Source organism: Monosiga brevicollis, genomic scaffold (genome assembly GCF_000002865.3).
Source record: "Monosiga brevicollis MX1 MONBRscaffold_21 genomic scaffold, whole genome shotgun sequence".
Taxonomy (NCBI): Eukaryota; class Choanoflagellata; order Craspedida; family Salpingoecidae; genus Monosiga; species Monosiga brevicollis.
The window spans coordinates 226,795-247,379 of record NW_001865058.1 but is presented as its reverse complement, the minus strand read 5'-3'; the positions used below and the strand labels follow the sequence as shown (position 1 = coordinate 247,379).

Here is a 20,585-nt window from a genome sequence, read left to right as displayed (position 1 = left end):
TTGTTTCTGTTTCCCTTCCCTCAGCCCATTGAAGCACTTTTTGTATGACCACGATGGCGCTCGCCTGTGCCTCATTGTCAAAGACCCCGAAGAGTACTTTGCCACAATTGCGGCTCAAGAAGGCCACAAGAATTTGACGGTCGGTCCTCGTTAGGGATTCGGGGTGGCAGATGCTTTCGTCTATTTTTTTTTTTATTTTGCGAGGGGGGAGAGGGGACTGTTGGGGCTTGCCCTTCTCTCCCTGCGAGCGTCGCTTGTCCAAACACAAGAGGAGCTGACCATCAGCGCCTTTCAGACAGCTCAAAGTTGATTGGTTTGCAACAGGTCATTGGCTACAGCCGACTTGAGAAGGAGTTCAAAACACATGAAGCGCGCCGCCAGTTGCTCAACTCTTTTGATTTCTTCATGGCCGATGAGCGGTATGCCCACCCCTTGCTTGGTCCTCGTCGTGCATCATCATCACTCGACGTGCTTCCTCATCATGCTCTCCCGAACATGTGCAGTGTGCTGCCTTCCATGTCCCGTCTCCTGGGCACCAAGTTCACCAGCAAGAAAAAGTATGCTTTTCCGTTTCAGTTACAGTATTGGCCTTAATGGCGCCATGATGCTGTTCCCCCGGCCCCCGGTTCTTGCCTCACCTCGTTTGAATCTTAGATCACCTGTTGGCGTCAAGCTCAAAAACCGCAAGTTCACTCCCGCCATTCGTCGTGCCCTCGAGGCCTCATACTTTCACCTCAGTGGCTCCAGCTGGTTCGTTGCACAGACCATCCTTTGCGCCCGTCTCTTGCATGAACTCACGCTCGACTCACAATGTGTTTTGCGACAGCTCTCTGCGCATTGGCAATAGTGCCATGACCTGGAAGCAGCTCGGTGAGAACGTCCTCGTGGCCATGCCTCACATCATTGACGTCCTTCCCCACAAGGAAAAGCTTCTGCAGGCTGTCTTGATTCAAGCAGATAACACCATTGCTCTTCCCGTGTGGCATGCCACTGCTGATGAGCTGGATGCTGCCGAGTCGACCCTCAAGCTTGGCACGTCCGTTAAGACTGGCGCCAAGTCTACCGTCACTGTCCAAGACATGCTTCAGGAAGCCGTCACCGAGTACCAACCCATGGAGGAGGATATGGAGGAGACAGAGGCACCGCAGAACAAAAAGAAGGCGCCAGCCAAGAAGGCACCAGTCAAGAAGGTACCAGCCAAGCGACAAGCCAAGGCCACCAATGGTGATGCCAAGAAGGAGCCCGCCGATGCCGCCACACCAGCCAAAAAGGCCAAGGCCTCGCCTGCCGCCACCCCCAAGGCCGCCAGCAAGCCCGCCACCCCCAAGGCCGCCAGCAAGCCCGCCACCCCCAAGGCCGCCAGCAAGCCCGCCACCCCCAAGGCCGCCAGCAAGCCCGCCACCCCCAAGGCCGCCAGCAAGCCCGCTACTCCCAAGGCCGCCAGCAAGCCCGCCACCCCCAAGGCCGCCAGCAAGCCCGCTACTCCCAAGGCCGCCAGCAAGGCCGCCACCCCCAAGGCCGCCAGCAAGCCCGCCACCCCCAAGGCCGCCAGCAAGCCCGCTACTCCCAAGGCCGCCAGCAAGCCCGCCACCCCCAAGGCCGCCAGCAAGCCCGCTACTCCCAAGGCCGCCAGCAAGGCCGCCACCCCCAAGGCCGCCAGCAAGCCCGCTACTCCCAAAGCTGCCAGCAAGCCCGCCACCCTCAAAGCTGCCAGCAAGCCCGCTACTCCCAAGGCTGCCAGCAAGCCGACAACTCCAAAATCTGCCAAACGTACTGGCTCTGCCAAGGCAACCCCAAAGTCGGCACGGCGGTAATGTTTCGGAGAGTACTGGGTGTCTCATAGTTTCCACACCCACCGATGCGTCGACGCTCGTCTGTCCGTTTTTTGTGTTGAGCACGCCTAGGGCTCCCCAATGTCGACTGTTTCTTTGTCCTTTTGATTTGTTCTTTTCTTTCTCTTCTTTTTTTAAGCAGCAGTGTTGCATCAGCGATGAAATTGACTTGGCACTCTCTTCCGAGTCTGGAAACTTTCGACCACTTTGACAAAGTAAACCACAACGCGACATTTTGAATTATAACGCAAGAAAAATCAATTCTTGAAGTTGTGCTAGAACTTGTACAGCGCAACTTTCCTCCACTTGCTTACTTGCGACCACCGCGCGTCTTCAGGGTCAGCTGAACAGGACTATCCGACTCGAGATTATAGAAAGCCAGGGTGTTGCTATTACCAAATGCCATACCCATGAGGGTGAGCTTCTGCTTGTTCTTGGCCAAGCCAGACATGGTCTGAAGCTCGCTCTTCAGATCGCCGACCTAAAGCAGCCGCAGGAATACGGGCAATCCAGCATATGAGAAAACTCGTCGAGGACAAGATGTAAAAGATCAAAGCCGCCTGGCCGATGCAGCACGAAGTACTTACCGTAGCCGTATACGGCAGGGTGACCGAAAAGGAACGTCCTTCGGCTGCCTCATCATCGGCTTGGACCGTGACGGTAACGTTTCCTGAATGTGTCTGCAAAAACTCTTCCTCTGGTACCAAGGTCGAAAGAACTGTATCAGCCTTTGTTTTCTTGGCAGGCGGCTCGGAGGTTACCTCGGCCGCTGGCTGAGGCTCCTCCGTCACAGGCGCAGCTGGAGCAGGCGCCGCTGGAGTTGGCGTAGGCGTTGGTCCGGGCGCGGGCGCAGGTGCGGGCGCCGCAGCTGTGCCAGCACCCGAAGAAGGAGGGGGATACATCCTGTATGTTCAGTGTGTGCCGCGTGAGAGCAGTCAGATGCAGAATCAAGATTCCTCAATCGGGACAAGTCCCACTCACCCGCGTGGAGCGCCTCCTGTGGCGGGTGGCAGATTCAGACCTAACATGCAAAACGACAAACCAGGCGTGTGAAAAATGTCGTCGCAAAGACATGAGTGCTACCGAGAATGCAATCCCGTGCAGGCCTCAGACGGACCTCCAACGAGGTTGGGGGGTGCTGTCGAAGAGGTAGGTGGCGGTGGATAGGCCGGACGAGGGGCGGGGGCCGGTGCAGATGTTGGGGGTGGCACGGCCATTGCGGGGGCCGTGGACGACGGCAAAGGAGGCGGGCGGGCAAGTGGCGGTGCAGCCATGGGGGTGGGTGCGGGCTGGCTCGGAGGCTGCATGTTGGGTGGGTAGTTGGTGGGCTGCATGTTTGGAGGAATGTTCAGGGGCTGAGTTTCCCCAGTGCCCGAACTGCAGCCATCAAGCAGAATCAGAGAGAGAAAGAGGAAGAGACAAATGTGAATAGACAGTCATGCCGATCGCACATAACCGGTCCGAGCGTCAAACGACAAGCATGGTAGATCAACCAGCAAGGTCTGTACATACGTTGCAGCGGCAGCCGCCTTGGATTGCTCAGCCAGGGCACGCGCCTGTGAGCGAGCAACCTCGTCCTTGCCCTTGAGCACGGGTGTGCCATCCCAGGTGGGGTGGTTTGGATCCGGACGCTCGCGCTCGGCACCGACCTGCAAAAGTGTTGTGGCCAGTCGATCGATGAGATGTGCCATGGGTGTCGAGCCAGGGTTTGCTTCCTTCCCTTCTTGCTTCTTTGATGCGTTTTGTTGGATAAAAAAGAGACATACCTGGCGACCAATCTCGGTCTCAACATCACCAGCACCGAAGATATCCGTACGTTTGGCTGCAATCCCCTTGAGGTGTTGCATGGTCCCCGAACCTTGCAGTTGGTGCATCTCCTGGCGCTTGCGAGCCTCTTCCTCTTGGCTACGGCAAGGATGGCGCAATAAAATGGTGAGCATAGTCATGAGGTGCGTGGTAAGATTAAGGCCTCTCAACCCAGTGTCAGGGGGCCGCGGGAGCTGCTATGGCCAGGATGGCAATCGGAAGCAAAAGAAGACAACAAAACCGAAAGAAGAAACAAAACAGAACAGAACAAAACAAAACAGAGCGTGTTGGGGAATGCTTACCGCGCCTTGTCTTCCCGCCATTTGGGATCAAGCAGGTTGACGCGCATGTGCTCGGCCATCTGTGACTCGGGGATCAGCTCGCCTGTTGAAGACAAGAAGCGAGTATACCATAACATCAGATCCAGATCAACGTCCATCGCCCCCCATGCGCAGCCGGCTTGGATCGCGATCCTGAGTGTACGTACCCGTGATAGGTGACTCCAGCAGCAGCTCGCCGGCAGCGTTTCTTTTCTGGACGGGTTTCTTGGCCTTTGGATCGTATTCGCTGTCCACCCAATCGCACATTGCACATTGCATGAGTCCTGATTTCATGTCTGCTCCAAATGCACGGTCCTATCTCTGCACGCACCGAATCTTGACGGGCTCTTCGGAGGTGGCCATTTGAGCAGGCATTGTCCCAGGCTTGTTGGCCGATGCCACGATTGGCCCCCCCGGCACTGTGGCGGGAGTTGTATCATCATCCATGTCCATGTCATCGTCGACCTCCATCTGCAAACCACGCGCAACGGCCGGTTGGTGTTGGGTGCGGTATGCCAGAGGAGCCCAGCAAAAGATGCAAGGGGAAACACAAACAAAAACAAAAGGCTGTGTTACCTCAACATCACTATCCTCCTGCGCTGCCTCGTCCTTGGCGGGGGCCTCCTCAGCTTCTGTGGGGCGAGTGCGTGACGAGTAGCCCTCGCGTGCCAGCTGGTCCAATTGAACCATGCGGATGCCCAAGCTTTCCGCCGTCACGGGGGGTGGCAAATCTAAGACCACCAAGTGAGCGTCAGTGAGGACATAAGCTTACGAGCAAAAGTTAAGCAAAGCAAACCCAAACCAACCCTTGTCGTCGGGGCCAAATTCAATCGTGGCCACGACCACAAAATCGTGCCAGTCGATGCTGTTGAACTCGCCTATAGCGCGCACCATGTGAGACAGAGGATTGTGAGGTGTGCGGTTGAGGAGTATCCAGGGTCAAGGGAGCAGGAGGAAACCCACGTTTCTCGCGCTCCTGCTCTTCGGCCCGTCGCTGGCGATCCTCGGCCGTTTGCTTTTTGTACAGCGACATCTGCTCCACCTCTGGCACAAGCTGCATCGACAAATTGAGCTGCGGGCGGCGGTAGCAGAGTCGGCCCAATGCAGATTGGGTGCCCTTGACCGCATGCACATACCGAGAGTGGGTCCTTGGCCACGCGGCGCAGCTTCTCGAGCATGTCATCACGGGGCAAAAGGATCTTGCGGTACTGTTCCGTCAATTTAGTAAAGTAGTTGAAGAGGAGATGCGTGGGCTTGAGGAAATCAAACTGAAAGTTGCGGGCTTCCTTCTACGTGGGATGGCATGTCAGAGATTGGAAAACAAATAGGATCGGAATTAACGGGTCAATGCAAATCAGGCTCGAACCTGCATCAAGGTTTGAAGAAATTCAGTGCCGTTTCGTGCCACGTATTGTGCTGTCAGCTTGATCACATCCAAGTCCTGAGCTGAAAGGGTTGGAGGGTCGTCCATGAATTCGGCCTCGGGCGGGGGCTTGACGGTTTTGGCATCCTCCTCCATCTATCGGGTTGGTAGCATGGCATGAAGCAAGAGTCAAGGATCGAGACAAGTTGTTAAGAGTAGCTATGCCAAAAGGGAAAGACTCACCTCATCATCCAGAGTGACCTGATCAAGGTTGATGTTGCCGAGTTCTGGGAAAAAAAATTGGTGAGCACCACAGCACAGGGGAGTGGCAGAGATTCCAAACCATCATGAAAAGAAGTCAGTAGATGATTGACACGATTTGCAGCGGACGAACCGTTGTTGCGGCCTGAGCGAACTTCTTCAACCATGTGCACAAAGTAGGCATGATAAGGGTTGTCCGGCTGCAGAAAGTTGAACTTGACCTCGCCGGCCTTCTCCTTGCGGATGCGGTCCGCAAAGTCCCAGCCTATGGATGGGAAGGGTGGTGAATGGACCAACGTGCGTACCAAGGCCAGCACAAGGGGCTGGAAGGCAGCAACGAGCAAGACATGAAACGAACCATTCTTGGCAACGAAACCAGCGGTTTTGTTCACAATGTCTATCATGGGCCACGATCGATGATGAGGCGCCCGATCACGGAACAAGAGCATCACAAGCCCAAAAGTGAAACCTTCAAAACTTACTTCGAATCTCCGGCGGTGGATTGATGATACCCACGGATGAAGTGGCCGCCTACAACCCATTCCCCACAGCCAAGCACACAACTGAATTGCCGGCCTGACACACGACGGCTCGCATGACACGGCCATGGCGAGCTGGCGCAAAGAAAGGAGCGCAAAGCTAGACAAGGGGCAGAGGAAGATCTACGCCGTTCCGACGTACCGGCGCCGCCGACGTTTCCACAGCAGCTTCTGCCATAATGACCCTGTTCTCTGACGTGCAATCACCGTCACACTCAAGACTGGCAAACGAGCCCGCACGGGAGACCACTACGGTGCCAGAGCAGAAGACGAGGCGCTGCCCTCTCTCCTCGCGCTTTCGCTCTCCGCCGCGCTCGCTCGTTCACAACAGGTGTTGCGAACAAATTGTCGTTCCTTAATCTGTGTCGAAAGCTACACTTTAAGACGGTGGTCACTGTTGAGAGAGCTTTTACTTTCTGATTTTTTTTACACATCCGGATGTAAACTTTTTCAATGTGAAACATCCTCGGGTTTTATTAATCTTTTTCAAACATCCCTCGAGTTTTATTAATTTTTTTTTTTTCAGCTGGAGCTGTTGAACGACACTGCATGCATTTGGTCGCCGACGGCAACCGCACGCCGTGCTGCCTCCGGTATGATAGTGCTGCCTCTTGGATGCTTCGAGGGATCAGAGAGTGATGCATTTTGATATGTGATGTCTGATTGCGTGCTGGCATTGCTCTCTTCTTTCGACGCAGGAGCTGATGCGTGCCTCCTCCAGTCTCGTGGGCTTTTGACGACATCTTCCAGGGCCACAACCCGGGCTTTGGGATCGGACCACCCAACATGGATCTCACGGTCCATCAATTTGAGGCCGTGGGTGAGCTGGAGGCTTGCTCTCGAGTGCAGGCTTTTCCGCACAAGCTTGCCCTGGCCGCAGAGAATGCCCGGCGAACCGTCTCGATCTGGCAGTGGCAACACCAGCAGCCCCGCAAGCTGACGGCTGGTCGCCTCTATGATGTGCAAAGGTCCGTTGACAGCACTCCAAGTGTGACAAGTGGAAGTTGTAGACCTTTCTGCTTTGCCCTGCTGTCCTCACATCATCCTCCATGCTCTGACGTGCCATGCAGCTGGTGCATCCTACAAGGACTCACCAGCTCGGTGACGGAACCGGCCACACTCGTCGCAGTCGAACAAGATCTTACCATCAACTTTGTGACGGTCGCCCCTCCTTTGACCAAACTACCTAACGAACGCTCCCCCACTCCCGGCCATCCAGAGTCACCCGTGACCCCGCAAGTCGAGCTCTTTGGTGATGACGTCGTTTCTCTCATGCGCCCCGTGGAAATCAATACAACTGTTCCCATGATCATGCGCCAATCCGAACTCCCGCTTCAGCGAACTCGGCAATTGTTGGAAAACCACGGCTTTCCTGGTACGTGCAATCCGTCTGATCTACCTCACGTTGTGGTCAACAGTACATGCGCACTTTTCACCGTGTCTCCCTGCTGCAAACAATATTGCTTGCCCTCTCGCGGTCTCTCTTCGTAGACGTCAATGTATCGAGCATCTCGCTTCTCAGCAGCAAGGCTGAGACTTGCCTCGTACTTGTCAACCAGCGTTATGTTTTTGCCCTGGAGATCAAGGTGGACAAGCCCTCGCCCATCAAATCCCCAATCCCCGTGTCCCGCGTCAAACCATCTGAATTCTCACGCACCTTTTTTGCTAACTTGGACATGACAGCCCACGCACGTCGTGCTCCTTTCCGTCTGCTTGCTACCTTTGGAGGAACTCGATGCTTGGGCATCGGCTCCTTTAAGTCATGATGGTATGCCAACCGCCCTCTTGATAAAGCTCTTAATGATCAAGTCTTTGCTCTCCTTGCAAAGTTGACTCAATCACGCTTCCTCACGAAAAGTGTGCGACCTGCTCCTCAAACAGATATCGTCCTTGCCTGCTCGAGCCATGACCATATTGGACTGCTCCTCAAAAGCAATTACATCTTGGTTGCCCACGTCAAACATGGGTGGCTTGTTGGTTTTATCGACCTCCAACTTGTGGCCGACGACGGCAATGGTTGGTCCTGTGCATGCTTGGCAAACCCGAACCAGTGCTTGAATATGCCTGACACGCCGTGTTTATGTTATATTAGATCTGGTCATCACCGCGCTGGCCGCCAGTGATGACTGGTCGCAAATGGTTTTGGGCACCGCACACCACCTCATTTGCATCAATTTGGGCACGGTTGGTGATGCTTGCCTTGCTCTCAAGTTCACCTCTACATCTCGCAATCGGTCTTGGGCCACTCACCGCATCCATGTTTACCCTCAGTACTTTAAGCGCAATCCGGAACATGTGCGCATGGGCGCTGATCAAGGCTCCCAGACAGTTCGTCTGGCCGGACTGCGTCAACAACTTCGACAATCCTTTGCCTCCCACACCATTGATAATGCCGGACATTCGACCTCAGGCAACTCGGCCATAGACTCCTCCGATGGCGTCCCAACAGCTTGGCTCCGGGTATCCCTCTCCGCGCCTCTGCAACGCGTAGCCGCCACCAGGTAGCCTACTGTCATGTCTCACTTCTGACAACACCCCGACACTAAGCATCGCGTGGCGGCGCAGGCCTAAACAATCAAAACCATGCCCGTTTTACGGCTCACATCTCGCTTGCCTGGGGCGGTTGCAGACATCCCACGCGTCTCAAACGCACGCGACCCTCTGAATCTTCCCCATCTGACGACCGCACGCTCAGCGTGCGCTCCGAGCTTCCGGCCGAGAGCTGCGTTTTGACCATTCACGTTGCCCAGCTCGAATTCATGGCTGTGCTGGGCAGCTTGGAGCCATTGGCCAACAATGCTCCCGCCTGCGTCGGCGTCCTTGTCGGTGGTTTGGCTGCTTCTCAGGCATCCACCTTGATCCCGACCAGCACGCCGTGTATCTGTATCAGCCTCCAGGTGAGCTGCCTCTCAGGATGCACACGCCCTTGACCACATGTGCCCACTTCCAGCTAACAAGAGTTTTGCCTACCATTCCAGCCCTTGCTTCTGTTGCGCCGTGGTGGTATCAACACCCTTGCTCGCGCCAGCTCCCATCGAGAACTGCTGGATCAGTTGTACATTCTGGACGAGACTCGTGTCGCAAATTTACTCTCTTCCATCAATGATTGGGTACGTCTAGTCGCACTTTGCCTGCTGCCCTTCTTTGCTTCAACCCTTCAGCCCTCTCCATTGGCATAATACAATGGACATGACAAGCCAAGCTGAGATCTCGAGCGTGGCTTGCATCACTGCTACTATTGTCGATGTTGCCGTGCATCACTGAATCATCACTTGTTCGCGCAGGATCAACACACACTGCTTTTACATGAGCTTGAGACCGCCCTGCGGTTTCAGCAGCCGGACGTTGTCAGTGCAACCCTGAATCGAGCCCCTCACGTGAGTTGCTCTGACCCTTGGACTTTTCATAAGCCCTATCGTGGTGAGCTGTTTCTATGCTTGAGTATTCAAAAAATTCAAACATTATCCGTCATAGGAGCAACTGGATGCCGCCATGGAAGCGATCGAACGTAACATGACTTACCTTTACACTCAAGTCTCGTATAACTGGGGCTTTCGAGAACAACTGTTGCAAGTGGTGCGCCGCTTTCTAATGCAACAGATCAAGGTACGAGATTGATGATCCGACCTGACCTCAACCCGCTGCCCCTTCAACCCCATGCTGACCGAGTCATCACACCAGGACGGGCAAAACCAGGAGCCATCGCCGAAGAACGTCCAGCATTTGCAAGCCGTTACACGTCATTTGCATGCTCTCTTGCAATTTGAGGAGCGCAAAGTCCTTGAACCGGTGCGTTGTTGTTGCTGACCGCACGTCGCTTCTCCAAACTTTCCACTCGCATTGTAACAAAGATCCTTGCTTGGGGCTTTTCACCAGGATGTGAAACCAGTGAAACTGTCTGGCATGGAAAGAGTGAGTATCGCTCGTATGGCCCGGGTCATGTCTTTTTATTTATTCATTTTTTATTTTTTTTTTTGTTTTCGTTTTTGTTTTTGTGCACCCTTCCGTTGCCCTGGCCTGGGTTTCCATGTCATTTTTTTTTTCTGTTTACTTCTTCCCTGCCTCGCAGGCGACTCGCGATGTGCTTCGTCAACTCGCCGCTATTCCCCCCAGCATGCGTTCCCACTTTGAGCGCTGGAAAGGCCAGGTATGACCCCAAACCTATCCCTGCTTCATCCACGACTTGATGCCACAATCTTCAGCTTATTCTCTCCCGTGCATGGCATCAATGCTCCTGCCAGCCGGCAGCTGATATTGTCTTGCAAGCCGTCAATGACAACCTGGTGCAGCAAGCATACTTGTACATGGTTTTTGTCTGCGACCTGCAGCGTGTTACGTTGCAAGAGCCCCTCGGAGAGCATGAGCCCATGGATGCGGGACTCGAAGAGCTCAGGAAGGATTTGGCCGTTCCCATGCTAAATTCAGCTCACGACGTGACCCTCCCTGTCATGCAAGACGACATGACAGCCGCCGCGCAAGCTTTGGCATACCACGCCATCATTTCCGATGATTTTGATACATGTGTGGCGGTGTGCCAGGCTGCTCTTTTGGTGGGTGCTGCGTGTTCAGTGTTTCGAGCTCGGTACCGACCCACTCAGGCCCGGATGCTTTCTCACGCTGTGTCGAGGGGCTCATGTGCAGGATGCACACGACTTTTATCGGGCCGTATTTATGCATACGTGCTACCCGCAAGTGGCGATGCGGTGTTTTGAACGCTTGAAAAGTGCTGGGGCTTGCACCCCCGCCGAGGTGTGTGTTCATCACAGTCACATCGCTCCAAGGATTGTGCAAAGCAACACGCTCATAAGAAAATGAAATAACACCTTAGGAACGACTTTCCACTTTGGCCGAGCGTTTTTGGCAACGCTACGGAACTCAAGACATTGAGGTGGCAGCCAAGAAGCGCAAACTCAAATTGTCGCGCCCTGCTCTGCCGGGTACCATTGCCAGGGCCCTCTCGGAGCTGGTGCCCCGTGATAAACAGACAGCGGGAACCCTTCCGCCCGTCCAGTCGCTACTGGACATTGATGCAGATGGCAACTGGCTCCCGCGTCTGCTTCAACTTCGCCGGCAGCGATGGGCCAACGCCACTCCCACGACGGCCGCACCAGCCAAAAACCGAGCTGTTGCCGGCAAAGGTTACGCACAGTGGACCGTTGCACAGCTGTGCGCCATGAGCACTGCCACGCGGCTTTTGCTTCTTGTTGAAGAGAATGAACTGCTCGATGCTTCTTTGCGCGATGTGGAGCGCTGGGCTGCAGAGCTGGGGGGCGACACCATCCGGGATGTTGTGCTTGAATTGGTTAACATGGCGTGCCAGTTGCAGCGCACCGACTGGCTAGCTTGGCTCGAGCGACTTTTGGTGACCCTTGTCCAAGATCTCTCTCAGCCCGAGCGCCTGGCCTTTGCTCAACAGCTCAATCTCAGACCAGCTAATGTCTTGCTCGGTGAGGGCTACCTATATTGAGATGCACCACGCTCCCAGGCCCCCACCATGTTCTCCTCCCAACCTTCCATGCATCCAAGTCTGCTGCTTGGGGCCTTGGAGCCTTCCACGCGCTCAATTTCTTTCTCCTGTCCACCCGTGCTCTCTCCCTCCGCAGCTTACGAGCTAGAGAAGATTATGTATCGAATTGGTCTTGTCCAACCTGCCACCACGGTAGTCCAAGATGTAGACCTTGGCATTCGTTGGCAGCTGCGGCGATTGGCCCGAGCCTCCGTGCTGCTTGACCGCGCGTATGTTTGCTCCGTTCGTTTTGGTTCTGCATCAGCGGAACTGACACCCATCCTGTTTCCTCATTGGCTGCTCTGGGTTCTAAACACAGCAATACGCGCAACCTCACGGATGAGCAACACACTTTTTTGCATCAGCTGTGCCGCGACAATCGACTATGGGTGCGTGTTTGAATTGCGCTGTCGCAGGAGCCATTCACCTCTTCATCGATTCCTTTTGCGCACTCAAGCTTGTCTGTTGCGGCACGGACCTGTGGCTAGAGCTTGTACCAGCGGCTAAGTCCTGTATCAGCGCGCACCGCCCTGAGCACCGTCTACCCAGAACTGCAAGATCGCGGAGATCTGGGCTTACTGGAGCAAGTTGAGTTTGAAGTTGGGTGCGTGCATTGTCTTTGAAACATGCTCATGCAAGCAACTTTTGTCGAACCATTTGCACTGCCTAAGTACTGGTTCGATCTGATGCCGATGGCATGTGTTTTGTTTGGCTAACAGCCGACAAAAAGAGCCATCGTCGTGGCTCCTCAACCTTCGGCGCTACCTCAAGCATGAACCTGTGGTCATGGAAAACCGTGAGTCGACAATACAACTGGCCTGCCACATAAATCTGGATGATTTCACCGTGCCTCACCACTTGTATTGGACCCACATTGTGATTTATAGCGAACCACGTCTTTGAGCGTTTCAAGATAGAAGTGGACCAGGCTGTACCACGGATGGATGAGCAAGAGCGGTGGCAGCTGCTGCGCTCAGCCACAAAGTTGGACGTGGAGCGCCTTTTGGCCTGGCAAGTGGAGACCAGTCACCGTGACACCAGTGGCAGCCGTGTTCCGTCCACAACCGGAGAAGCCGACCTTGCGCACTATGCGCGACTACCCTCTTGCACCGGACCGCTCTCTAAAGCGTGAGTCTTGCCAACATTCTCAGATCCCCTGTCACGCTGGTCTGGACGGTGGGTCATCCGATCAACGTCTCATGCTTCTTGTGACAACGTCTTTGTAGGTTTGGCGCGCAGGACAGCATCGATGCGTTCTACTATTTGGAGCATGGGCGGCCTTTGCAGGCCTACCGCCTGTGTCGCGATGCCAACTTGACATTGTCTCAGTGGATCTCTGACAACGCACATTTGGAACGCATTTTTGAGATTGCCATCACCGCACGCCAGAACAGCTCTCCTTCTCGTCACGTCTCGAGGTTTGTGCGCCTGCCTCGCAAGCGCCAAGTCAAAGAAGTGAATACGTCTCATCCGACTGATGCACTTTTTGTGTGCGCACCAATGCAGCGGGTGTATTTTCTTCCTTCTCATGTGTAATGAAGGGGTGAGTTTCTGCACTATGTTTGGTTCAAGTTTGCACATCAAGGTTTTTTTTTTTTTTGTTTTTTTTTCTAGCATGAGGTGATTCGCTGACACCGGTGATCATTGTTGTGCTACCCTGCGTCTGAACAGCCGGCGTGTAATGTGCTCAAGCTGGCCCTGGACGTGGTGGACCTGTTGGATCGCAATTCATCCATGCCAACACAACCCAAGTACGACCGCTTGCGATGGCGCAAGTGGGTCTGTTTTGCCCCTCGTGCCAAATCATTCACGAGGTGTGATCACATCTTTTCCTTTTATTCAGATTCGTGCACACGCACGTGACTGTGCAATTTGCCAAAGCAGCTCGACATGCGCGCCTGCAGGAAGCGGATCAAGGCGCGAATCAAGAAATTGGATTAGATCTCGAGCACGCCGCTGAGCTGGTGGCCACGCTTCAGCATGCCCTACGCTCCCTGGAACGACGTGCAGGCTTGCCTGAAGTGACTGTGCGCGACGCTTGGAGCGTGACCGTGAAGATCGCCAAGCTCCTGCAACAGCCTACTCCGTAAGCCACCACGCCGGCAAACGAATTGCCTCTGGTTGTTCACGCTCAGCACGAAGCTATGTGCCTTACCTTTGTACTTGTCGTGTTTAGAACCGGATATCTGGATCGATGCTTAATGAACAACGATTGGGTGAACATGCTCACCTTTGCTGATGAGCTCGATTTGGGCCTGACTGAGGTTGGTCTGAAGCAATGGAGTGGAAAGAAACTTGGTGCCGCATTGTGAACAGCTCTTATTCACCTGGGATGTGACTCGACGGCGGTAGATGTTTCAAGTTGTCGAAGGCAACAACGCTGAAAATGCGCCAACCAACCTGGTCCGCCACCTGCAGCTCATGTTGCACCGACTTGACCCGGAGCGCCGAGTGGCACGAGTAGCTCCAATCAATAAGCGCTGCATCACGAAGGGACATGACATGGATTTGGCTGAAGTTCTCGCAAACTTTCCGCCTGGCGAGGATCTGGGCTCGAATTTGTTGCACGAAGCAGTTCGCTTGCAAAGCACAACGTTGGCCATCATGGCTCATGGCGTGGGCAACAACCGAAACCTGTCTGTGCACTGCATGCTGGTATGGCTGGCCGTGACGGTTCACCTCCCAGTCGACGCAAGCAACGACTGGTACGCCCGGGACGTCAAGGAAGATTTGAAGGAGTTGATCTTGCAGGCTGCCAGTCAGGGGCACCTCCAAGTTGTCCAGGTCTGTTGAGTCACCATCCATCGTCACATCGTGCGTGGTCTTCCCTCATGGCCTTGTCTTGGCTAATTTCGTTTGCTCATGCCTCGTGTTTGTTTGCTTGTTTGGACAGAGTGCGTTTATGGTGTTCGACCCGACCTCGCCATTTTTGCATTTCTTGGTCGCCATGGTTGAGGCTTGCGAAGGCCGGGCGTCTGGCTGCCGCAAGAATCTTGAAGGTTACCGGGCGGTTTTGACGCAAACGACGCCTGACCTTGCTGCTCAGCTCAAAATCACACTGGGGCCCCTCAAATGGCTTGACCAACTGGCTGGCGACCTCATGGACTGCATTCTTTTTCGGTAGGAGTTGGGAGGGCTTTCTTTCATTTATTTTTTTTTTCTGTTTTTTTTCCTCTCTGCTTCTAACTCGCACAATTGCCGTTTGTAGCTCATCTCTTTGGGAATTTTATCGAGAGCTACTACTGGAGACGTTGGCAAAGATCAACTACAGCGATCGCTATGTGCGCGAACACAAGGCGTCGCAATTGCTTGCGCAGCACGGGCTCTCAAGCGCTCTCATCGCCAAACCTGAGCAAGCTGTGGCTGAGTTTCTGCAGCGTCATCAATACGATACGGCACGCGAGTTTGCTCTGCTGTTTGACTTCCGCAAAGACCACATTATGCTGGAAGAAGCTCGCTACAAACTGCAGGAGATGCATCGCACTTGCTTTGCCAACTCCGAGACGTCCCAGAACGTCTTGCTGGAAATATGCCATAAAAACTTCCTGGCCGAGAACGTATCCCCATGTTTGCTCGCAGGTTTTTATTTGGATATTGCCTCGAACGATGAGTACAATTTTACGGCTTCTATCCGTGTTTCTCTACTGGAACGTGCTGCTGACTTATATCAGCAGCATGGCGATCCCGACGCTCTGGAAAAGGCCAAGGTTTGCCAGTGCTTCATCATCAGGCGGAGCAGGCGGGGGACTGGCACTCGGTACTCACATACTTACATCGCGTGCCTGTCTTGTTTGCTTTGTAGCAAGCGACCGCATTGATGTGGCGGTCATTAATTGCTCTCCTGCATCAAGATCCCAGTGCCATTCCGCTTCCGCCTTCCATGGCGCGAGGTCGTGAAAACTTTGCACGGGGCTGGGGCACTGCGGAAGCCATCTCGCAGCTTCCCGGCGAGCTCGACACCAGTTTGCTGGCTTGGGATTTTGATTTTGCAGCCCACCCCACCATTGATCTACTTCTGGCCGCCCTCTTTGACCGAGGAGACTTGCGCACGGTTACAGACGTTGCACAGGTCCTGGACCGGCGACACCCCGACTTGGCCATTGCTCACGTCAGCTCACTTTTGGCGCAGGTCTGTTGATCATTGGCGATCTTTTTTTTCATTCGGGGCACTTGCGTGCATTTACTCTCTTGGGGCGGGGTGGGCCTCACCCTGCTTTCTTGTCGTCCCCGCCTACCTAGGAAACCTTGACACCCTCGCAGGCTCTGAGTAGCTTGCAGCCCATGCTGCAGGACGAAAAGACGCCGGGCAGCACTGCTGATACCCTTCGGCAGTTGGTCGAATCCTGTAGTGTCGGTCGCGCCTTTGTCGAGCGTCTCCACGTCAACTATCAAGTGGCCAAGCAGTTGAACATGACACTCAAGGCTCTCTTGTCAACGGAGGCGCTGCGGGCCGTGCGCTTCCTTCTTCAACAAGGCCCAGACGCTTTGGGCTTGGGCAAGCGATTTTGCCAAGTGAACAAGCTGGAAACTATGGCAGTCACAGACGTGGTGGCCACGGTTTACATCAAAGCCATTGCCAAAAACGATGAGCGTTGGTTGGATCTCGACACCTCCACTCTCGCAGCCATGGGCAGTTTTGTCGATGCGCCCGCTGACGTTGGGCATGCCCTCCTGCGTCTGAATGCCTCAAAAGAGAACGGTCTTGAAACAAGCGTGTCTCAGGTGCGACCCCACTCTGCATGAGCGAACCATTGCACAAAGTCACCTCGAGCTCAAAAGGACTTGACTGCTCTGTTTCGCTGCCCAATGGCCTAGGTTATTCTCATGTCCGCAGCATACGCCTGCTTTAAGCTTGGATGCGACATGAGGGGACTACAGCGCGTGCATTTCCATGTGCAAAACAACCTTGTACCCCGTCTAGAAGCCGAAGGTTTGGCCTGCAAACCGTGCACATCCACCGGCTCGATCTGTAAAGCGACCTCACCCGTTGCTCTGCTGGCCCAGGCGATTATCGCAACATGATGAAGCTGGTCATGGGACTCAAGACATACCGTCGCCTCGAGTATGTCTTTGACCACCTTTACAAGCACCATCAACTCGAAGTCATGCTCGGCTCGGTAAGTTTTTCAGCCGTGCATCTTTCTTGCTTAATTTTTTTTTTTTTCTTTTCTTTTTTTTTCTGGCTTTTTTTTTTTTTTCTTCCCTGCCTTATTCTTTAAACCTCTGTGGTTGCTGCTTTTGTTCGATCGCAACAACATCAATCGGTGTCACAAATGTTTCCTTCACGCATTGTTTGCTAGTCAACCCGAGACTTGAGCGCAACGGAGCAAGCAGAGTACAAGACGGCGTTGGTAGACTTCTTCCAGCGCCGATACCCAGAGGACACAGATGCCTTTGAAATGCTGGCCCTGCGCTTCTCTCTGGACTATGAAATTGGGCAGTCTCGTCTCAAGAATGCACGTCGCATCGCGCAAAAGCCCAACCTCAAGTTTGATGACTTGGAACTGAGCATCCAGGTACCCTTGTCTTGCTACCCACGCGCATACATTTGGCAAAACATGGGTGAATGTCGTTGTGATTGGGATTGCACAAGCTTCAACTTGAGTGCCCTGAGCTGTCTCATCGCTTGGTGCACTTGTAGATGTTACGTGAGGCCGCCGTCAAGTTTGACAAAGCGGCCTGCCCCCAGCTAGTGCGCGAGTGTTTGCTGCTTGCACGTATCGTGGGTCTGCAGGCCCAACTGCAGCCCAATGTGCTCGACCTGAGTCGCAGCGAGCTGGAGCAGTTTCTTGTGTCCCACGGCGCCTACCCGGAGGCATCAATTGTGGCCCAGTACTACGGTGCCGACAACCCCACCGTTTGGCTTCGGCCCGTATTTCATCAGGTATAGTGTCCTTTTTTTTTTTTTTTTTTCTTCTTTTCTTTTTTTAAAGGCTGGCTCCAGTGTCGCAAGACGTGATCTGCTGAGCCCGAGCGGGACATGAATGGGCCAGATGCTCACCATTGCACATACGTTGCACCCTTGCTCTGAGCGCAGGTGGTGGAGCTGGGCAATGTCGACTACTGGACTGACTGTGCTCAAGGCAACATGTTTGAGGCGTCCTTCTACCGCAGCGTCGTGGATTTGTACCTCAAACGCTTGAACGAGACTTCTGATCCCGGCCCAGATGGCGTCTGGGCTGAGCGTGTTGTGGTAAGCTGGACCGAGACTTGCATCGCTTATTTGCGTTTAAAGCAAGCCACACAGTCTGCTGTGCTCATTTCTCTGCGGTCCCTTGCAGGCCATTTTGAGTGATTGTCCTGATGCAGTAGCCATCTACGACAAGTGCTGCAAAATAGAACAGGAGGCCTTCCGGCGATTTGCATTTCAGTTGCTCCGTGATAGCATATACTTGAAGGATCGAACGGCGCTGTAGCGTTGGCTGAAAGACCATTGCTGGTGTAGGTTAGGCGCGATGAAAAGAAAACCGCACATCTAAGCTTTTGAAAAAGAGAGAGATCAAATTCAAAGCTGAAAGTTTGTTGTCTCGATCCTGTCTGAGTGCAAAGCATCAATTTGAAATGCGGGCGAGTCAGCCGAGTTTTAGTTGGTGACAGGCAGACCAAGTCCAGCGATGGAAAACTCATTGGCAGGGAATTCGGGAATGGTCTCGACGACCTGATCCTTGCCGGTGGTCAAGTCAACGAGGTGGAAGGTCCAACTGTGCAGGCGAGGGCAATCGGTCAAAATGAGCGTGTGATGGTCAAAGAAGGTGTGGAAACGGAGATTTTGAGCATACGAACCGATCCTTGGTGATGCCGGGAAAGTGGTCCTCCACGACGACAGCGATGAATTGATCGCTGTGGCAGTCGCACTGGGTCAGGACGTGACCAAAAATCTTGACGGGATGGGCGTTGGTGAAGGAAGTCACAATGCTGGGGGTTGCCACCGGGGTCCACTTGATGAGATCGTAGCTGTTGTTGGTCAGGCTCTGTGCCAAGGAATAGAATAGGCCATCGTGCAAGGTAATGGTGTCATAGTTGTCGTGCTCAGGAGCGGCATTGACGTCGACCCAGGTCGTGTTGGCTGTTGTAGAAGGGAAAGATTGATGATGACGAAACAGAAAATGTGTGAAAAATAGCAATGCCATAAACACAACAAGGACCGTGAAAGAAGGCGATCTAGACCGAAGCAAGACGTGCCGCACCTGTGGCAGAGGAGATGTCAGTGGAGCCAAGGCCAAAGTTGAGTTCAGTTCGGGCATCTTCAAAGCCCAGGCGGTAGGTCGTATCCCCCCGGGATCCCAGCTCATGGAACCAGCCGGCCCAGGCGTTGTCACCGGAGGCCTATGGCAAGCATTGAAGCCGAGGAGGCATGAGATGAGTTGGCGAGACGTGTGGATGATGCAGGTCGGTGTGAGCAAAGCTCGTACGTCAGCTCGTGAGACATGAGAGGCGACGGCCGTGTTGGTATCCACGGTGTAAAAGTTGTAGCCGTTGACGCTGCCGTCCTTGGCCTGCTCCTGGGTGGCGACATAAAGCTGATCGTTGGCACAGTCGTACTCAAAGGCGGTGGGCAGATTGTAGGCGCCTGAGACCACCTGCGCCGATTCCAGCCGGGAAGAAAAGAAGAACCATGAGGAAGCGAGCATCAAAAAGCGTCACAAGCCATGACGACGTACCTGCTTTTTGCCTTCACCCGAGGCCGCGTCGATGGTGTACATGAACAAAGGGCGTTGGGTGGCGTTGGTGGTGGTGTTGATGTAATCGGCCTCAAAGTAGTAGAACTCTGCTTTGGCCGGGTTGTAGGTGAAGGGGCGGGTCATTTCTCCCCAGTTGTTGAAGTTGGTGACCTATGTCCATGGGTGACCATCAGCAAAAGAGCAACGCAAGAGTCGCAAATAAGAGGAGGGGAGGGGGGGTGACTGGAATGTGCAGAGTGTGTGGTTGGCATGCGGCATCGACTTGCCACAGGGTTGGCAATGACTTGGCCTGAAGCAATGTCGATGGTGGCCGCACGCAGGGCAGACACTTCCACAAACAACGTATGAAGCACCTAGGCAGAAGAAGCAAGGCCGAGTGGTGAGTGGAAGGGTGGTAGAAAACCATGATTAGAATTGGGTGAGTTTGATCTGCCGTACCGGGCCATCAGCCTTCAGGCCGTTGTTGGTTCGAGTCATGTTAAGGCCGTAGATGGCACTGGCTTCCTCGGGTGTGCAGCAACCATCTCTGCAGAGGAGTGGGCGGTGAGCAAAGCAAGGCCAGGCCAGCGCTACGGGGATAAGGCTTCGCAGGTGCGGGAAATTGAAGCAAGGCACACGCACTGGCCACCGGGGCAGCAGACGGTCCAGCGAGGGCAGCAGCGATCGGGGTGGTTATTGACAGCGGGACAGCAGAAAGTGGTCTGCTTCTCGCAGCACCTGTGCATTGAAAGCCGAGTGATGCTTTAGCCGGGGGCCGGACAGTGGTACAGTGGGGGCGTCAGATCAGGCGACTGGTTCAATGGACATACGTGCCCCTGCAGCAAGTAGCAGTCTTGGAATCACAGCAGATGGAGCTCGCCTCTGATCCAGAGCCAGAGCAGCAGAACGTGTCGTCACAGCACTGTTTTGCAGAGGGAGCAGAGCCGGGGGAAGCGGGGGAAGGGGTTGCGGAAGTATCAAGGGCACAGGGGTGCAACGCGCGGGGCACAGTCGAGGTGAGGAGATGGGCAGATCAGTAAAACACGAGTCGCCACCACAACCCCTACAACCCGCCCCGACAACCCCTACAAACTGACCGAGTAACCATCACTGCAAGTATCACACTGGGCCTGCAGACCAGGCACCAGCAAGGCCAGCACCAGGACCAAGGCCAGCGCCACGGTCGGGATCGGGCGCGTCATCCCCATCATCATCATCGCCATCTCTCTCACTCTCTCTCTCTCTCTCTGACGGATCAGTGAAAAAAATGAAAATAAAAATTACATGTAATTAAAAA

General features: G+C 54.3%; 4 protein-coding genes across 4 annotated transcripts in view; 2 read left to right on the top strand and 2 right to left on the bottom strand.

The window, feature by feature from the left end:
• The window catches only part of MONBRDRAFT_33567 (uncharacterized protein), a 2,539-nt gene extending 527 nt beyond the window's left edge, over positions 1–2,012 (top strand). The window contains exons 3-7 of the mRNA XM_001748194.1: positions 25–139; positions 325–419; positions 504–557; positions 655–750; positions 827–2,012. Coding sequence (XP_001748246.1) covers positions 25–139; positions 325–419; positions 504–557; positions 655–750; positions 827–1,814 — 1,348 coding nt within the window. The 3' untranslated portion in view covers positions 1,815–2,012. The remainder of the gene's footprint in view (positions 1–24; positions 140–324; positions 420–503; positions 558–654; positions 751–826) is intronic.
• A 130-nt stretch (positions 2,013–2,142) lies between these two features.
• On the bottom strand, positions 2,143–6,299 carry MONBRDRAFT_33566 (uncharacterized protein; the record flags this gene model as incomplete). The annotated part of the gene is made up of 19 exons (XM_001748107.1): positions 2,143–2,313; positions 2,420–2,735; positions 2,814–2,853; positions 2,950–3,209; positions 3,345–3,481; positions 3,599–3,737; positions 3,941–4,022; positions 4,126–4,205; positions 4,290–4,429; positions 4,535–4,689; positions 4,765–4,836; positions 4,922–5,012; positions 5,095–5,247; positions 5,325–5,477; positions 5,565–5,608; positions 5,716–5,847; positions 5,941–5,979; positions 6,065–6,113; positions 6,264–6,299. The coding sequence occupies 19 exons, from the start codon at positions 6,297–6,299 to the stop codon at positions 2,143–2,145; spliced, it is 2,289 nt and encodes a 762-aa protein (XP_001748159.1).
• A 608-nt stretch (positions 6,300–6,907) lies between these two features.
• MONBRDRAFT_27719 (uncharacterized protein) lies at positions 6,908–18,043 on the top strand (the record flags this gene model as incomplete). The annotated part of the gene is made up of 36 exons (XM_001748193.1): positions 6,908–7,089; positions 7,192–7,496; positions 7,613–7,813; positions 8,214–8,305; positions 8,393–8,622; positions 8,751–9,018; positions 9,100–9,231; positions 9,406–9,498; positions 9,596–9,727; positions 9,803–9,910; positions 9,998–10,033; positions 10,191–10,268; positions 10,324–10,671; positions 10,763–10,870; positions 10,950–11,568; positions 11,725–11,857; positions 11,893–12,016; positions 12,116–12,231; positions 12,347–12,423; positions 12,515–12,755; positions 12,854–13,045; positions 13,134–13,170; positions 13,299–13,378; positions 13,471–13,713; positions 13,804–13,891; positions 13,980–14,411; positions 14,521–14,747; positions 14,836–15,334; positions 15,430–15,756; positions 15,867–16,349; positions 16,443–16,557; positions 16,632–16,744; positions 16,928–17,143; positions 17,269–17,511; positions 17,665–17,820; positions 17,909–18,043. 36 exons carry the CDS (start codon positions 6,908–6,910, stop codon positions 18,041–18,043), a joined length of 7,209 nt encoding a protein of 2,402 aa, XP_001748245.1.
• A 167-nt stretch (positions 18,044–18,210) lies between these two features.
• MONBRDRAFT_27718 (uncharacterized protein) lies at positions 18,211–20,496 on the bottom strand (the record flags this gene model as incomplete). The annotated part of the gene is made up of 10 exons (XM_001748106.1): positions 18,211–18,328; positions 18,411–18,693; positions 18,815–18,953; positions 19,040–19,207; positions 19,289–19,459; positions 19,579–19,662; positions 19,748–19,835; positions 19,931–20,026; positions 20,119–20,210; positions 20,386–20,496. 10 exons carry the CDS (start codon positions 20,494–20,496, stop codon positions 18,211–18,213), a joined length of 1,350 nt encoding a protein of 449 aa, XP_001748158.1.
• Positions 20,497–20,585: the final 89 nt, after the last annotated feature.